This window comes from Lynx rufus, unplaced genomic scaffold (genome assembly GCF_022079265.1).
Source record: "Lynx rufus isolate CCGP_SWC_20201006 ecotype Redwood Valley unplaced genomic scaffold, mLynRuf1.p SCAF_3, whole genome shotgun sequence".
Taxonomy (NCBI): Eukaryota; Metazoa; Chordata; class Mammalia; order Carnivora; family Felidae; genus Lynx; species Lynx rufus.
The window spans coordinates 56,112,401-56,128,729 of NW_025814845.1; the positions used below are offsets into that span (position 1 = coordinate 56,112,401).

General features: G+C 34.7%; 1 protein-coding gene across 4 annotated transcripts in view; it reads right to left on the reverse strand.

Moving 5' to 3' along the window:
• ANKRD17 (ankyrin repeat domain 17) overlaps positions 1–16,329 on the reverse strand; it is a 165,056-nt gene that overhangs the window by 62,967 nt on the left and 85,760 nt on the right. For all 4 annotated transcript variants that reach the window (XM_047092429.1, XM_047092428.1, XM_047092430.1 and 1 more), the window contains 8 exons: positions 13,877–14,033; positions 9,870–10,017; positions 9,477–9,624; positions 8,090–8,323; positions 5,338–5,432; positions 3,161–3,398; positions 1,942–2,133; positions 1,456–1,565 (listed from right to left, as the gene is read on the reverse strand). In XM_047092429.1, coding sequence (XP_046948385.1) covers positions 1,456–1,565; positions 1,942–2,133; positions 3,161–3,398; positions 5,338–5,432; positions 8,090–8,323; positions 9,477–9,624; positions 9,870–10,017; positions 13,877–14,033 — 1,322 coding nt within the window. The remainder of the gene's footprint in view (positions 1–1,455; positions 1,566–1,941; positions 2,134–3,160; positions 3,399–5,337; positions 5,433–8,089; positions 8,324–9,476; positions 9,625–9,869; positions 10,018–13,876; positions 14,034–16,329) is intronic.

Consider the following 16,329-nt stretch of genomic DNA (forward strand, 5'->3'; position numbering starts at 1 on the left):
CTTCATCTAAATCCATCTGGGTAATTTTTCCTTCTCTCTCTCTCTACCAAAAGGACTGTAGAACTTGACCAGTGAATGGCACTCTAGCACATCCTTCTCCAATCAGCATTATCTCCATCTACTCCAAGTGATTTTCTTTTTGTAACCTTGCATCCTACCTGTATGAATTTCTGCAAGTACATCATTCCCTTTCTTTATGGACCTCCCATTAAAACCACATTATCTTATATGAAAACAACAAGGCTAGTGACTTAATATCTCAAAAACCACCAATTACAACGTCTTACTAGAGATTTCTGGGTCTCAAAAAATGGAGAATCTATTGCCTTCTTCTTATTGCTGGGTAATGAGAACACTTGGAGAAATTTTCCAAGTTATATTTTAGAATATAAAGATTTGAGTTATAATACATACAATATATATATTTTTTAACACTCACATCTGATGAACAACTTTCGAGTCTTCTCTTAAGCCACACACTAAGTTGTTTGAATTGCAATTAACTAAGCAAGATACATTGCTGTATGTTTCACAGTCACTGTGGTAAACACTGGAAAGCTCAAAATCTAATCCTGAAGAAATAGGCACACAACTAACTAGAGTATAATACGTGCCATAAGGGCTTCAAGAGCTTTACTAACATACACAGAACTGAAAGAGACCACAATAGTAATCCAGTTCCACTCTTCCCCTTCCATAAATGAGGAAAGAGAAGTTAAAGTTGGCAAAACTAGTTAATGGAGGAGTCTGTTTCTGCTTGCCTGTGAATTTTTGTCATAAACTATGAACTTCTACAAGAACACACACTTGCTTGTTAATCTCAGCCCCACGAACATATGGGTACTTAAGTTTTAACTACCTTTTCATGTCTCACTTCTACTTCCTCACACGTGAAACTGGAAGACTATTTTCCCCACACACGTTTGCTTTTCCTTCCCCGTCAGGCTGTCCTCACACTATTTTTTCCAACAGGAATATCTCTTTTGTCACATCACCATATCCACCTTTCTAAACCTTAATGTAATATCTCAGATGACGTCTTTACATCTTCTGAGCTTCTTTATTGTCTGTACTTTTGCTGTGACATCTCTTCATAATCCACCCTACAATAAACTCAGTATTTCATCCTTCTTACTAAGTTGTAAGTTGAGGAGTATTAAATACTTATATTCTAAAAATAGCTAAGTACCTAAGAAAAACTTTGTATTAATGTATCTAATACAAAATTTCCCTTTTATGGGGGACAAGGGGAAATAGATTGTATGACGCCACTAACAAGAAAAAAAAAACAGACACCAAAGAGTGTAGGAAAAAACAATGACCAAATGAGAGAAAAAATAGCAAAAAGGCCAACAGAAAATTAAAAGAAATACCTTTTATCTGTAATCTCCACTGAACTTTTAATTAATTTGTCTTGGTTTTAAGTATTAGGATTTAAAAAGTGACATAGTTTACCAGATCTGCTCCTGCTTGAAGTAGGACATCTGCTACATCGGTATGACCATTCTCACAGGCATATGTTAGTGCTGTATCCCCTGTTGCTGTTGTTGCATGAACGTTAGCTCCTGTAGTAGTATTAAACAATACAGAGACTTAATAAAAGAATTGTAAGACATAAATGATGGACACAGAAATTTCTAAATAAGCCATATGTCTTCAAATTAGACAAAATAGTCACCCATTTCTAGAAATACAGAAGACTGTCAGCATCTTTAAAAGCAAAAAATAAAAAAATCAGAAATAGATTATTGCTTGAAATTAAAGCTACAGATACTTCAAACAGTAATAAGGTAAATTAGTTATAAAGTTACCACAACTTTTTACCACATTTTTAAACACACAATCAGTGTATCATAACATCAGAAAAAAGTTACTTGCATTATAACATTTTTACTTGGATAAATCATGTAAAAAACTCTTTCCAAATGCAAAAATGCCTACCTGCAGCTAATAAGTATTTAACTAACTCCAAATGACCCTCTTGAGCAGCTTCCATTAAAGGGGTAGAACACCCTAGTTCTATATCAGCTCCTGCCTTTATTAGAAAGTCTGCCACTTCCAGAAAGCCTCCACAGCAAGCCAGAGTCAAGGCAGTTTCTTGAGTTTCTTCTGTCTGTGCATTGATATTTGCTCCTAGAATGAAAATTCTAATTATTTTAAGGAACTCACTAACTTATTCCAGAGATAAGCAAAACATGATTGTTTCCTAATAAACTATACTTCAAAAATAAACATTTATATTATTTTGCTAAATATAGTGCTTCTCCCCTACTGAGAGGCAGTACGAATAAAGAAAAAGTTATTAAAAATAACATCCATGAGTCTACATTTGATGCACACAGCTGGACTAAGATTTATTCAGCCAGAAGGCACATAAGTGTGCCTATATATCTATATCTACAGATATAGATATATAAACTTTCACAGCAACCCTACAGAAGACTAAATTCAGGCACAGAAGGTTAGAAACTTGTGATTCAAACCTAAGAAGTGTGCTACAATACCTCTGCTTTTAAAGTTATAGCCAATATGCTTTTTTTAATGTTCCACTCCTCTTAAATTTGTCCAAACAAAAACCTTACTACTAAAAGAGATATAAAACTTGGCTACAAATATATAGAGAGATAGGAGATTACTTCTAAACTGAATATGGCTTAATACCGCAAAGTAACCATTTCACTTTTCTCAAAAGAAAAGTCTACTGTGTGCCGATTCTTTTACAGCTTCTTATAAATACATTCTTACGTTCTCCTCAAGTTCATCCTTATGGTAGGATTTCCCATACTGTGTCCCATGAAACCCTAGATATATCAAATATTTATTAATAGGTATCCTGCCCCAAGAGAAATTCTCTCAATATACCACTTTGAGAAATGTCAAATCTCATATATGCCTCTACATAATCTACACCCCTACCTCACCCCCAGTTCTCTGCTTGTATTCACAAAGCACACGATGCCTGAAAAGTTCTATATTAAAGCGGTCTATTTGATTTTGTTTAGCACAGTATGGAAGCTATTTTCAAAGCAAATACGTTGTTTTTGTGACAACATCTTGTTACACATCTACTAGAAAGAGAAAACACAGAAACCCAGTTTTGTACTATTTTAATGTTATGTTTTACACATTTATGCTTTACTGTTTTCACTGGTATGGTTACCTTGGCCTAGAAGTAATGCCACCATTTCTTCATGTCCTTCACGAGCTGCCTCCATCAGTGGTGTATAACCTTCATCATTGACTTCTTCCAGGCTAGCTCCTCTTTCAATAAGTAAAGCCGCAAGTTCCACATGCCCACCACATGCAGCCAAAGTCAATGGTGACTCAAATGAATCAGCAGGCATGTTCACTTGGGCACCACTGTCAAGAAGTAACCTAGCTACTTCAACATGGCCATCCTAATTACAATGCAATTAAAAAAATTAAATCAGCACCATTAAAAACAATTGTTAAAAATATGAAGATTTCTCAATTACTGTACAATGAAGGCTTACTGACAGTCAAATAAGAATAATAAATCTACATTTAGCAGATGAGAAATCAAGTATTAATTAAGACCTATCTGTATTTCTGTGGCATAGATGGGGAAATAGAGGTTGAGGCTATGAAACATGTAGAAAAATAATACCTTCCTTCAATGAAGAAGCTTATTAACCATTAGGGGAAAAAAAGACATTAAGTACATGAAACAAAAGACTACTATGATATAACATCAGCACCTCATGGTATATACTTAAATGCTAACTAGATAAAGTTTAGAAAGGGAAAGTACAATTCTCGTCGAAACCTTAAAGAGAAGCAAACTTTTGATTAGGCAGGAAAAAAATTGGCAGTATTTTTTGGAGAAGGTAGAGAATTGTAGATAATGTGTTAGGGGAAAGGGAACACAGTATGTAGATGGTACTTCCTTTTGTTTTTCAACATTTAAATGCCAGTAAAAATTAAAAGAGAAAGGAGTTCTATCTTCTGTCCCCTTTGCTGGTCTCCCTTTCCAACAGCTTTCCTAACTACTGGCAACTCCAAGACACTCTAATTTTTTTTTTTAACCTCTAATATAAATTTTCCTTCTATATATTACCTCACAGACATTTCATCTTTTTTTGTACACATCACACCCATTTTTACCTCTGTGCTTGCCATGTTACACAACTTTAATGCCCCATTACAATGGTTACTTTGCCTTCCTTCGGTTCAGAATTTTCTACCTCCATATATAGTCAACTCCTACATTTCTTTTAAAGTCCAGTTTAAAACCCCATTCTCTTAGCAAGCTTTGAAATGTTGGGCCACTACTAATATCTTTCATCTACTTATAACACTTCCAGTACGTACTGATTAGGTCTACAAAATGCTCTATTTTAATTTCTTAATCTATATACTTTCTAATCTAGTGGTGGTCACAAGGATGTTTTAAGTTCCTTATCATGGGGATATTACTGATGTGTTTTATATGCATTATACCATTTAATCCTCACAACAACCCGAGAGAAGGATATTATCCTAATTTTAACAGATGGAAACTTAAGACCTTGAAAGAAAACTCGTGTTTCTTCAAAGGATAATTTACTAAAGGAAATATTAGCATGACAATAAAGAAAACAAAGATAACTCAGGTTTCAATTAGTTACCTAATATTTTTAAAAATTAGTAATTAAAATTTAACATCCTTTCAATAATCATTCTCTGAAGGGAAGTTGAGATAAGAAACTTAAATTCATTTGGTGCCTTTTTCCATCTTTGGCATGTTTTTCTTGTAAATCTGTCTACAATGTTATTCTGATCCATTTCTCTGCCACAAATCATATACTGAGATACAAAAGTTTAAGAGGACTATTATTACCTGTTCTTAAGTACAAACTCTAAAAAGAGAGTTCTTACAAAAGGAATTAAAAGCTCAGAAAACACCATTCATATAGGGGGAATTATGTTACACAAATAACACTCTAATTTCAAATTTTTCAGAAGTTACATTTTTGGTTTGATGTATTTGCTATGCTTAGTATTATATGCATACTTGTGGTTTATATTCTTCTTAATATCCTTGATCAATTTTTTAAATAGTTGCTTTTTGTCCCAACTATGTAAAACCAGCATAGTTATGGGAGACTAGGAAAATAAAAGTAGTTCTGTAAAGCTCCAGAAAGCATCTTTAGTAGAAGTTAATATTGTACAACTGGCTCTGAACACTGGTCACAATTCAGATAGCTGAGGTTCTGTTCTACAATAAATCTATAATAAACAAATCTTTGAACTTAAGAATAAGGTCCCCAACATACACTAGCACTGTCTTTATGAAATATACAGATACATTTCATGTATGTATTTCACCAGTCTTACCATGCAAGCCTCCATTAGAGCAGTGTGCATTTCATCTGTTTTATGCTCTTGATCTGCCCCTGCTTCCAAAAGAAATCGCACCATCTCTAGGTGTCCTAAACCAAAATGTGTAAGATTATTATAAGATATTTTATTATTCCAAAAAATGTAACAAGTTACAGTATTTTAAAAAGTTATATTTAACTTATAGCAATAAATTTATAAGCATAACACTAAAGTCAGCTACAAGCCACCCTCAAGTGTCACACATAAATTATACAAGTGATTCTTGCTCTTCTACTTTTTACCCTGTTGCCGCTACTACAACCCCAATGCAACAGAGCAAAGATGTCACTGAAATCTAAAACCCCAAATATCCCTTCTATAACCTTTTCTAAGAGCTGAGGCATGCTCTATTTATTTATGGTATGGAACAAATTAGCTTTTGTGAATTAGTTGCCTGGGATAATAATAATTGAAGTTATTTCTATGAGGAAATGTGTTTTAAGTTTCAATTACTAACTCACAGACTTTTTAAGAACAATCTGCCTGTAAATTGGGAACTGTATATATAAAAAAATATTTTCGAAACCACACCATTTAGTTTACACTTATGCATTTATTTAGATATCATACACACACACATACATATATGTGTACATAATATATACATACACACACACACTCTTACCCTTGTATTTACATTTATGTAGTTTCAAATAAACCATATGCTTCAGTTCAAATAAAGACATCTTACGAGTAGTTAAAAAGACAAGGACTTCAGACACTATGCAAGTAACAATAGAAAAATGACTTAATTTTTTTCCAATATTGTTTGTTAAGAGTTGCAGTCAATGCTCAATCAGGACCAAGGGGAAGGAGCAGATGGTAAAATCATAAACAATTAAAACTAACTTCAATAAGTAACTTAGCATCTGCCGTATTTTGTTTTTGCTACCTACCTCCCTCCCTTTCCTCTCTGTCATTCTCCCTTCCCAAAGATCCACATCAACGTTCAGTCTCAGCCTGAGTTCTATCCCTTCTGCATCTTCTCCTTGTCAATCTATGTCCTAGAAGACCTCACCCAAAATTAGAGGAAAGGGAGAGGGTCCATGGTTCCTTGTAAGTAGCAGAGATGTTCTCCACCAGCTCAGTTCTATATCCAGCTTCTAATTAAAGCCTGCAAGCCCCAACCTCAGACGCCCCTTGGAAAGCAGGGTGGGGCTATAAGCAAAGGAGAGAGGGAAGAGTAGTTATATGTAGCCTGGTCTCAAAGCTCTTCTGGCCAGCTGGGACTAAGTGGTAAAAACAGCCAGTTCCGGGTTCAAAAGTATTTGTGAAAAGGGGAGAGAGTCACCCAATCAATCAGCCTGTCCTGGAGAGGCTGTCCCAAGGCTTAATTCCTCTCCTCCCAATGAACATAAGCCTCTGCCTAATTACCAAACAGTACTAGGGAAGTAAGGGATCTCAGCTGTGTTTCCTAACCATCCTTACCTGAAGCTCTGTTAACACCAATCAAAAGCACTTTAGATAGAGCATATTTTCACATTTAACTTATATTTTAGTCATGTATGTATTTAAGGGTTATTTTAACCATTGTTTGTAAAGGAAATTTTTCCAGATGACCTTACACAACCTTGGCCACTCTAAAATAGAATGAAACAAAACAACACCAGAGCCAGTACTAGGGTAGGGCAATCAAGGGCCTAGGTGTAAAATTTAAGGAAGTGTTCTCTCACAAGCTTGGTGGGTGAAGTGATTCAGCCATTGAGAGGAAGTGCCTCCTTGAACTCTGTACCTTGCCTTGTAAGCGCTGTTTCTTGACACCTAATGGTCAAGATTATCACTTATTTTATGATACAAAGATGACACAGCTGCAGATGGTATGAAAGCAGACATAAAATTTGGTTTTTAAAAAGTTCCTTAGTTAATAGCCATTTATCTGTCAAAAAGGTAGACTTTGAGAAGTATTGGCTCTGTGGTTATCTTTTTTAGAATCTAGAATCTAGAGCATTAACTAGCTGAAGACCAAGACACTTTCCAGACAATTGTCTTGCCCTCTCAAAGGAGGGTATGTTTCTGTATTACCAATATTTTCAGGTTGATTGACATCATTTAAAATATCACATACCCCTTTTATAGTCACATATCCATATACATATACAAATACAAAGGTATGGGTACGTGTTTTTCTCACTTTCAACCAGCTCTTCCTTCTAACTTTATGAAATGTATTGACGATACTCTAGAATTGTTCTTTAGAATTCAAACTCTCTTCACACCACTTTTCATTTCTCAAATCTCCTCTAGTCTCTTCAATTTTTCTCCTTTCTTCTTAGTATCATGAGAAATAGCTTAAGAACATTCCTATTAATGGATCATTCTAGCTACTTTGATTGTATTTACTTTTAAATTTATAGGCCAAATACTTCTGGAGTCAATAGGATTCTTTCGTGTGAACCATGAAAAATATTCTGACACAAAAACCATTAAAAAGTACAGTGCATAATTAAAATTAAATAACTGTTTCTGATAAAACAACTGAATCATGTAACAGTCATTTTTCATTGACATATATTTATAATATTAAGTCTATATTTTAAAATTTTACATATTAAACTCTGAAACACTTTAAACCCTTTTAGGTTAATTACATACCATATTCTATTGCCACCTCTTAATTTGCTTTTTAATTTAAAAACTCTATTATATAAAATAACTGTCACCTCATGTACTTAAAAACTTTGTTTTAAAAAAATGTTTTATACCGTACCTTTGTAACAAGCTAATGTAAGGGCACTCTCTTTAAATTCATTGGAATGCGTATTAATGCCAGCCCCATTTTCTAGCAGCAATCTGGCTACTTCCACATGTCCAGCACTTCCAGCTTCCATAAGAGGAGTATGACCATTTTCATTATGGTCCTCGATACTAGCACCGGATTCCAAGAGCACCTTTACAACATCTACATAGCCTCCAGCACAAGCGTATGTAAGTGCTGTATTGCCTATTATAAGAAAAACAAAAAGACATTAACATAAAATATCAAAATAAAAAGATCCTAATTTAGTTAGCATCAGGAAGAAAACTGAAATGGGAGACTATAATTTTAATAAATTTAGAAAATATATATCATTCCTTTCCCATTGCCTTTTATCTTACTGAAATCAACTCCCAATTCTTTCCATTTAGTATCAGGGTCAAATATATATGGAAAATAGACACACTTAACACGACTGTAGAGTTATCAAAGAACTGAGCAATTCTGAAACTAACTTTTCATATAAAAAAAAAGTTATGTTCATTGTAACCTTAATTGGAGAAATGTTTCAGAAGCTTTATTTTGGGAGGATAATTATTCATCATATATAGGTACATCTCATACTGTTCCTTTTAATTATACATATTTGATTTCCTACAAATTCAATTATCAGTTAACTGATCAAAGCTACATAATTTCAAAAACATTCCTTCTTGATGATAAAAATCTCCTGTGTTACAGGGGGAAAAAATAAACCTTCTGGGTAAAATAATGATTTCTAAACCCCTTCCAACCAGAACCTGTAAGATCATAAAAATTCTTTCAATTATTTAACAAATTTGAAAATCCTGCATGAAGATGCACAAAATATATTTTCATTTAATTGTTAGAAGTTTTATATAAATCCATCCATGCCCAAATTTGAAGAAAAAAATAAAGTTAGTTTAAACTAAAGTCATGTCCATTGTAGGACACAATGTTTTCATAATTTTTTTTTTCTATAGGCCACAATTTAGTAACAGTAGACAATGATAGACCTGCCTTTTGTTCCATATCCTTCTTGTTTTCCCTATCTTCCCTTCCCTTCTTCCCTGAAAAATAGGAAACCTGGATTGAAGAACTATAGCCCATTTCCAAGAGGGTAGTCCTTCTAACTAGGCCAGTGTTTAATTTAATCTAAAAGAACCTCAAAAGGCCAAGTAATCATCCTCAGACACAAAAGAGAAACTTTATTCAAAATATTTTTATACTTTAAATCTAATGCATACACTTAGGAAAATGTGCAGTACTTCATAATTAGAGCACTGCAAAAGCTGTACTAATGATGATTTTCATGTGACATAGTTATTACCAAAAGGTGCTAATATTTAACAAAACTGAAAGAAGAAACATGAATAACCTGTTGAAGACTGTGCATTGACATCGGCTTTATGAGCTAGCAGCAACTTCACAATTTTGACATGTCCTCCATTAGCAGCAGCCATTAAAGGTGTAATGTCACCTTTGATTCCCCTATCTTCCACATTTGCATGCATTGCCAACAAAACCTTATGAAAGAAAAAGTTTAAATGATATTAGAAAACAATATATTCATCAAAACATGTGGAACATGTTTACGTTAACACCTACCTAGTGATTTATGGTCAGAGCCCATAATCACAACATGTATCTAACAAAAATTTGTTGAAATGAGCCTAATGGTTGAGTTTATTTTATTATTTCTTGTCTAAGTAGGCCAGATTAAAAAACAAAAACAAAAACAGCCCATGTGCTTTATTTTGATACTACAAACCTGTGCAAGCTCATAGTATCCAGCAGAACAAGCTAAACAAAGGAGGCTCTCCCCTTCCTCAGTGTGCTCATTTACGCTCCGCCCTTCAATGAGTAACTTTCGCACAGCATTTACATCTCCTTCTGAACAGGCTTCTGCCAAACTGCGGCTATTAGGGAAGAATATTATAACATTAGCATATAAAAATGTTAAAAATTACACACCATAAGTATTGGTTTTTGAGGTTAATCTGGACAGTCGTGCTAAACAAGAATGATCACTTCAATATGATCCATAAGAAACAGAAAACTGAAAATGACTCAGTTCACTAAAATCTACTCATAAAATTCACTGAATTAGAATTATCAACATTATAAGATGTTTATAGCTATGCACTGAAGTACAAAGTCCACTTTACTATCACTGGAAAAAACCCAAAATTCTAAAACATAAAATTTATGGAAAATCACATGAACAAAATACAGGTAATAATTGTACTTCCTTTTTGCTTGGTCATGAGAAAACATATAAAAGTTAATAAAAATGTATTTAATAAAACAGGTAAAACTTATACTAATTATAAAGGTCTACTTGAATCCTTCCATCAATTAAAGGGAAATCAGACAGGAAAGTTACAAGCATATAATTTTGAGTAAAATATGAATAAACGATAAGGAAATTCTTTTTTGAAGTATTTACTTATGTATCATATTTAGTCGAAATCTGAAAAATACCCAGGCGAGGCAAATGCTAAATTCAAGCAAAAGGAAAGTAGAAAAAGTGGAACAACAGAAAATTAGACTGAGAGTAAAGTGTTTGCCCTATAAACTTCCCAAAATAATTCCAACTATGGACATTTCTAAAAAATTCTATTTTTGGATAAAATCCATCCGAAGAAAAACACTAAATCCAGTGCTCTTAATTAACATTCTCTTTATTTCAAATATAAGTCAATTCTTATATCATCCTTTTCAAGGTCCTGTCACTTCTGGTACTGAAGTCATCCATGGAACCTCTTTTCTATACCTTTATTATTACTGCCACCCAGATTCAAGAACATCATCTTTAGCCTGGATTAATGGCAAAGTCTCCTAAACAGTCTCCCTGCTGTTACCTTTGTTTTCCTTCAGACTCTTTCAACATGGCAGCCTGAGTGAGAGATCTTGTTTAAAGGAAAGTATATCATGGCAGTCCTCTGTTCAGAATCCTCCATTTGGCTTCTGATCTCACACTAAAAGCCAAAGTACTTACAAGATCTGTCCAGTGGTAGGGTCTCACACTCCTACTTTTTACCTCTCTGGTTTCATCACCTATTCATCACTCTTGGTCTTTCCACTTTAGCCACACTGATTGGCTTTCCTGCTTTTCATAAAAAATGCTAATTAAGCTCCAACTCTAAGATACCTGTATTTGCTGTTCCTCTGGCAAGACCTCTCAGACACAGCTCACACCCTTACCAATTTCAGGTCTTTGCTAAAATGACACCTTTTAAGGGAGGATCTCCTTGACTACTCTTAAAAATGCACCATGAGGGGCGCCTGGGTGGCGCAGTCGGTTAAGCGTCCGACTTCAGCCAGGTCACGATCTCGCGGTCTGTGAGTTCAAGCCCCGCATCAGGCTCTGGGCTGATGGCTCAGAGCCTGGAGCCTGTTTCCGATTCTGTGTCTCCTTCTCTCTCTGCCCCTCCCCCGTTCATGCTCTGTCTCTCTCTGTCCCAAAAATAAATAAACATTGAAAAAAAAAAAAATTAAAAAAAAAAATGCACCATGACTTCCAACCCCAAACATTGCCCTGGCACTTTCCCATTCAATTTTTCCCCATAGTTCTCATCATCGTGTGCCATGTTACATATTTTACTTACTTGTTAACTGTATTGTCCCCTTACCTACGTCAATGTCTTGAACAACACTTAGTGTCCTTGTCTCGTAATTTCCCATTTTAAAGGACACTAACAGTCCTCAGACCCAGTGTTCTCTATTACCTTTAAACAGATGTAAGACAAATCCTTCCTACAAGACATTTCTGTGTAAGAACATCTTTTCTCTCTTTCACATGGACTCTTATATTTTCTTTCTTCCTCAGGCACACACACACCCTACTCTACTATCCCATTCAGGCTTGCACTCAGACATTTCCATATGTGTATGCTAGCTTTAAAACAAGCTTATAGGAATTACTGTAGCAACAGTTCAAATTTCAAACTTATGAGATCTGGCACATGGCACCACACTTAACTAATAAAATCTAGCATATAACATCAATGCACTCCACTATATTTCTCAAGCTTTGCTGAATAAATGATTGTCACAAACATGCTCTGTTCTTCTAATATACTCAATGCCAAAGAATCAGTGACTTTTTATTTTTCTGTTCTACTTCCTGCTTGAACTAGCCTTAATATACTCTTCAAGGTGCTTTTAACTTTCTTTCTTGACAGTCTAAACAGGCACCATATTTAAGAGAATATCAATAATATTACAGGGTAGTAAAACTGTTAATTAAGAAACAGAACTTGAAGTTAACAAAAGAAAGAGGGTCAATCTATGAGAAGAACAGTAAATTAATAAAAACACAAAAATCTAAACCAATGAAGATGAATACAGAGCCAAGAGAAACAGCAAATTTTCTTGTTAATACTATACAGCTTCTTTTTCATGCTCTTAAAAGATGTTACATAAAAACACTATTATACAAAGACAATCCTTTTTTTTTTTTTTTTTTAAGAGACAGTGGGTACAAGTGAGCAAGGGGCAGAGAGAGAAAGTGAATCCCAGGAGAAGAGTTGGGGAGGGATGGCAGAGAGAAGTGGGACTCACCAAAGTGGGGCTCAAGCTCACCTGACATGGGACTCAAACTCATGAACCCTGAGATCACGACCTGAGCCAAAGTCAGATGCTTAATGACTGAGCCACCCAGGTGCCCCAAAAGACAATCCTTAAATGCTATTTTTTACACTCTAAACCCATATATAAAAGAATATTCCCATTTTCTCAACTGGTTAAAGGCAACTGCTAAAATAAATAAAATGGCTTCATTTTAATTAAAGGAAAACAAGCCTCTGAGTAATCAAAAAAATGTAACATATTAATAATTCTTTTCCATTTGCTTCCTTAAAGCTTATATCCATTTTTTCATATATTATCCATAATTGGTTTTATATATGAGATGGTATGATTTTTATTGAGTGAGATCACCAGAAAAACTTCAAATAGCAAAGTCACAAAATATTCACTGAGCCGTAACTATAAAGTACTATAGAAAAGAAATTGTAGGGGATACAAAAATAAAATCCCTGGGACTCACTTACATTCAAATTATGGGAACTAGATCCATGATATTTCTTGAACATTCATAAAACAAATAAATTAAAACCTTGCTATTTAAAATGCTCAGAACAGGGGCGCCTGGGTGGCTCAGTCGGTTGAGCATCGGACTTCGGCTGAAGTCATTATCTTGCGGTCTGTGAGTTAGAGCCCCGCATCAGGCTCTGTGCTGACAGCTCAGAGCCTGGAGCCTGCTTCTGATTCTGTGTCTCCCTCGCTCTCTGCCCCTCCCCCACCCATGTTCTGTCTCTCTCTGTCTCAGAAATAAACATTAAAAAAAAAATTTTTTTTTAATAAAATAAAATGGTCAGAACAATGCACATGAACTAGAAATGGCATGACTAATTAGAAAGCATTTATTTCTTTGTCACCAAAACATTAAAAGACAACAAAATCTATTAAATAAGCAAAAGCTCTTTTATAACATATTGGCTAAGAAGTCAGTCTTGCATCACTGGTGTCTGAGCTTTGCCACTTGTCAGCTTTTCATGAGTAAAAATGAGAGTAAAAAGCCTTGAGCTTTTCATGAGTAAAATGAGAGTAAAAACAAAATCCATTGCTTTAGGGCTTTATGTGAGTAAAAACGAGATATCACATATAGTATTTCACATATACTTCCACGCCATGCACAAAATAAAAGCTCAGTGAACATTAGCTACTTTTAAGAAAACGTTTTTATATCAATCACAGAGAAAATGTTCTTACTTGTCCGACTGCCCTGCATTCGCTGTGCTTTCAGCTCTCATCCGGGTAAGTGCAGCAGCAGCTTCATCCAACGCACAACTAACAGACGACGTCAACCTCCGAAGCACTTCAGGATCTGCAAAGGCTTTACCATCAGCCGTAGATAATTTGCCTATTCCTATTATATTATTTTCACACCAATATGGACACACCCAAAAGGAGAAACAAAGCAAAAGTCAAGTTACTTAACTCTATATATGTTAGCAAACAACCTTCAAATGTTACACTTGACATATATATTGTCTGCCTGGAATCTTTTGGGAAATCACTGTTCTCCAATTCTCTAATAATCTTATTCCTTCCATGTGGTCTGTAAGTGCTTGACCCTGTGACTCTCTGGTGCCAGAAATGGGTCTTTGGCCTATGAGGGAACAACAAGGAGTCCTCACTCAGACTTTTGCATTGGTTTGGTAGGACCTATATGTTCAAAGGTTACTAAATTGCTAAGATGTGAGTGATGAGCTATTTGGCCACTTTCATGACTACAGAGAAAAAAAGACCACACAAAATACGTCAATTAGAGGAGAGGAGGGCAGAGAAATATAAAGAAAACAGAGTTCTGATAACGTTATTTTAGTGCCAGGAATCAGAACAATCCCCATACTTTCGGTAGATCCCCACTTTTGCTTAAGACTGTTTAGGTGGCTTACTACCACTTGTGACCAAAAATGGCCTAACAAGACATAATAGGCCATACATACAAAAGATAACCTATATATAAGCACCTATTTATTTCAAATTACATCTATAACTTATTACATGTACTCAAAATCATATCTAAAAATCATTCAGAACACCAAAAGAAAACAAATTCAAAAGCAGAACTGGTTAGTAACCACCTGCATGAATATAATTTACTGCTTTTCCAGATATCACTACAAAGCAAATTTATCTTTAACCTTTATTATTCTAACTCAGTGGTGCTTAATCCAGGCTGCCCATCTCAGCGGAGCTTTTCAAAAATACAGATGCTAAGCTCTCCTCCATCTAAAGATGTATTAAGTAAGAGGTGGAGCCTAGGCATACATATATTTTTAAAGTGCCAAGATTCTAATGCACAGCCAGGATTAAAAACATCTGCTCCAACTTGAAGATAAATACCTAGATATTTTGGATCACTGCTCCTCAACATGTGGTACATGGACAAAAAGCATTGCTGTCATTTGGGAGCATGTTAGAACTGCAGAATTTTGGGCCCGAAGATTTACTCATCCAAAACCTGCATTTTTAAAAAAAGATCCCCAACCAATTCAGAGGCACAGTAAAGTTCAAGAAGCACTATCACAGGTTTTAAAGCAAACTAATTAACTAAGACATCAATCCAAAAAAAACCACTCAAATGGTAATAATAAACATATCCTTTCACATTGGAAGGGCTTAATAACATCACATAAGTTTGTGTTTAAAGTTCACAAAAATTGGGGTGCCTGGGTGGCTTAGTCAGTTGAGCATCTGACTTCGGCTTAGGTCATGATCTCACGGTTCATGAGTTCGAGCCCCACGTCGGGCTCTGTGATGACAGCTCAGAGCCTGGAGACTGCTTCACATTCTGTGTCTCCCTCTCTCATTGCCCCTCCCATGCTCACACTGTCTCTCTCTCTCAAAAATGAAAATAAACATTTAATAAATTAAAAAATAATAATAAAGTTTACGAAAGTTTATACTTATCTCCTTTCTGAAAAACCCAAGATATCAAATACTACATCTTATAGAACCAAAAATAATTCTGGCAGGAAACCTTTATGATTTTAGATATAACAAATGGTCAGAGCAATCAAATTTGGTATGTGTTACAATCAAGATGTGCAAGGAATAAAGACAGTCTCAGTCTGATAAGACTGATACCTACTATATAATTTGTGTCACTAAAAATAAAATCCAACCATAGTCTGAATCTGCTATAGTAGTATTTATTAAGATATTTATGATTAGTTAAGTATCCTAACACTATAGAAACCAAAGCCACAGACGCATTTTCACATGAGACAATAGCTCCAATTTTTTAGCCAATTGAGATCAGTTATATAACAATTATTTGTCAATAACAGCAAGAGAACTAGGGAAGAGGATATATCTGGATTAGTAGAAAGTAACCACTGCCTTAAAAAGAAAGAACAGTGAAAACAAAATATTCCATATTAAATTTTTGTCTTCTCATATCTTCATAAGTAAAGATAACCATTTTAGTAAATATAACTAGGTAGGAAGTAACCTAAGATATAAATGGTAACCCTTCAAATAACACACTGATTGAAAATGAATTCATTGTAGCTACTCTGGATTATGATGATCCTTTTTTTACTGGTCTTATCCAGTTATTAAATATTAATCAATGAAGATCAAAAATCAGAAAAGATGTGGTCAAATGATTCTTTCCCAATTCTAACATTTAATCAACTGAACAACAGAACCAT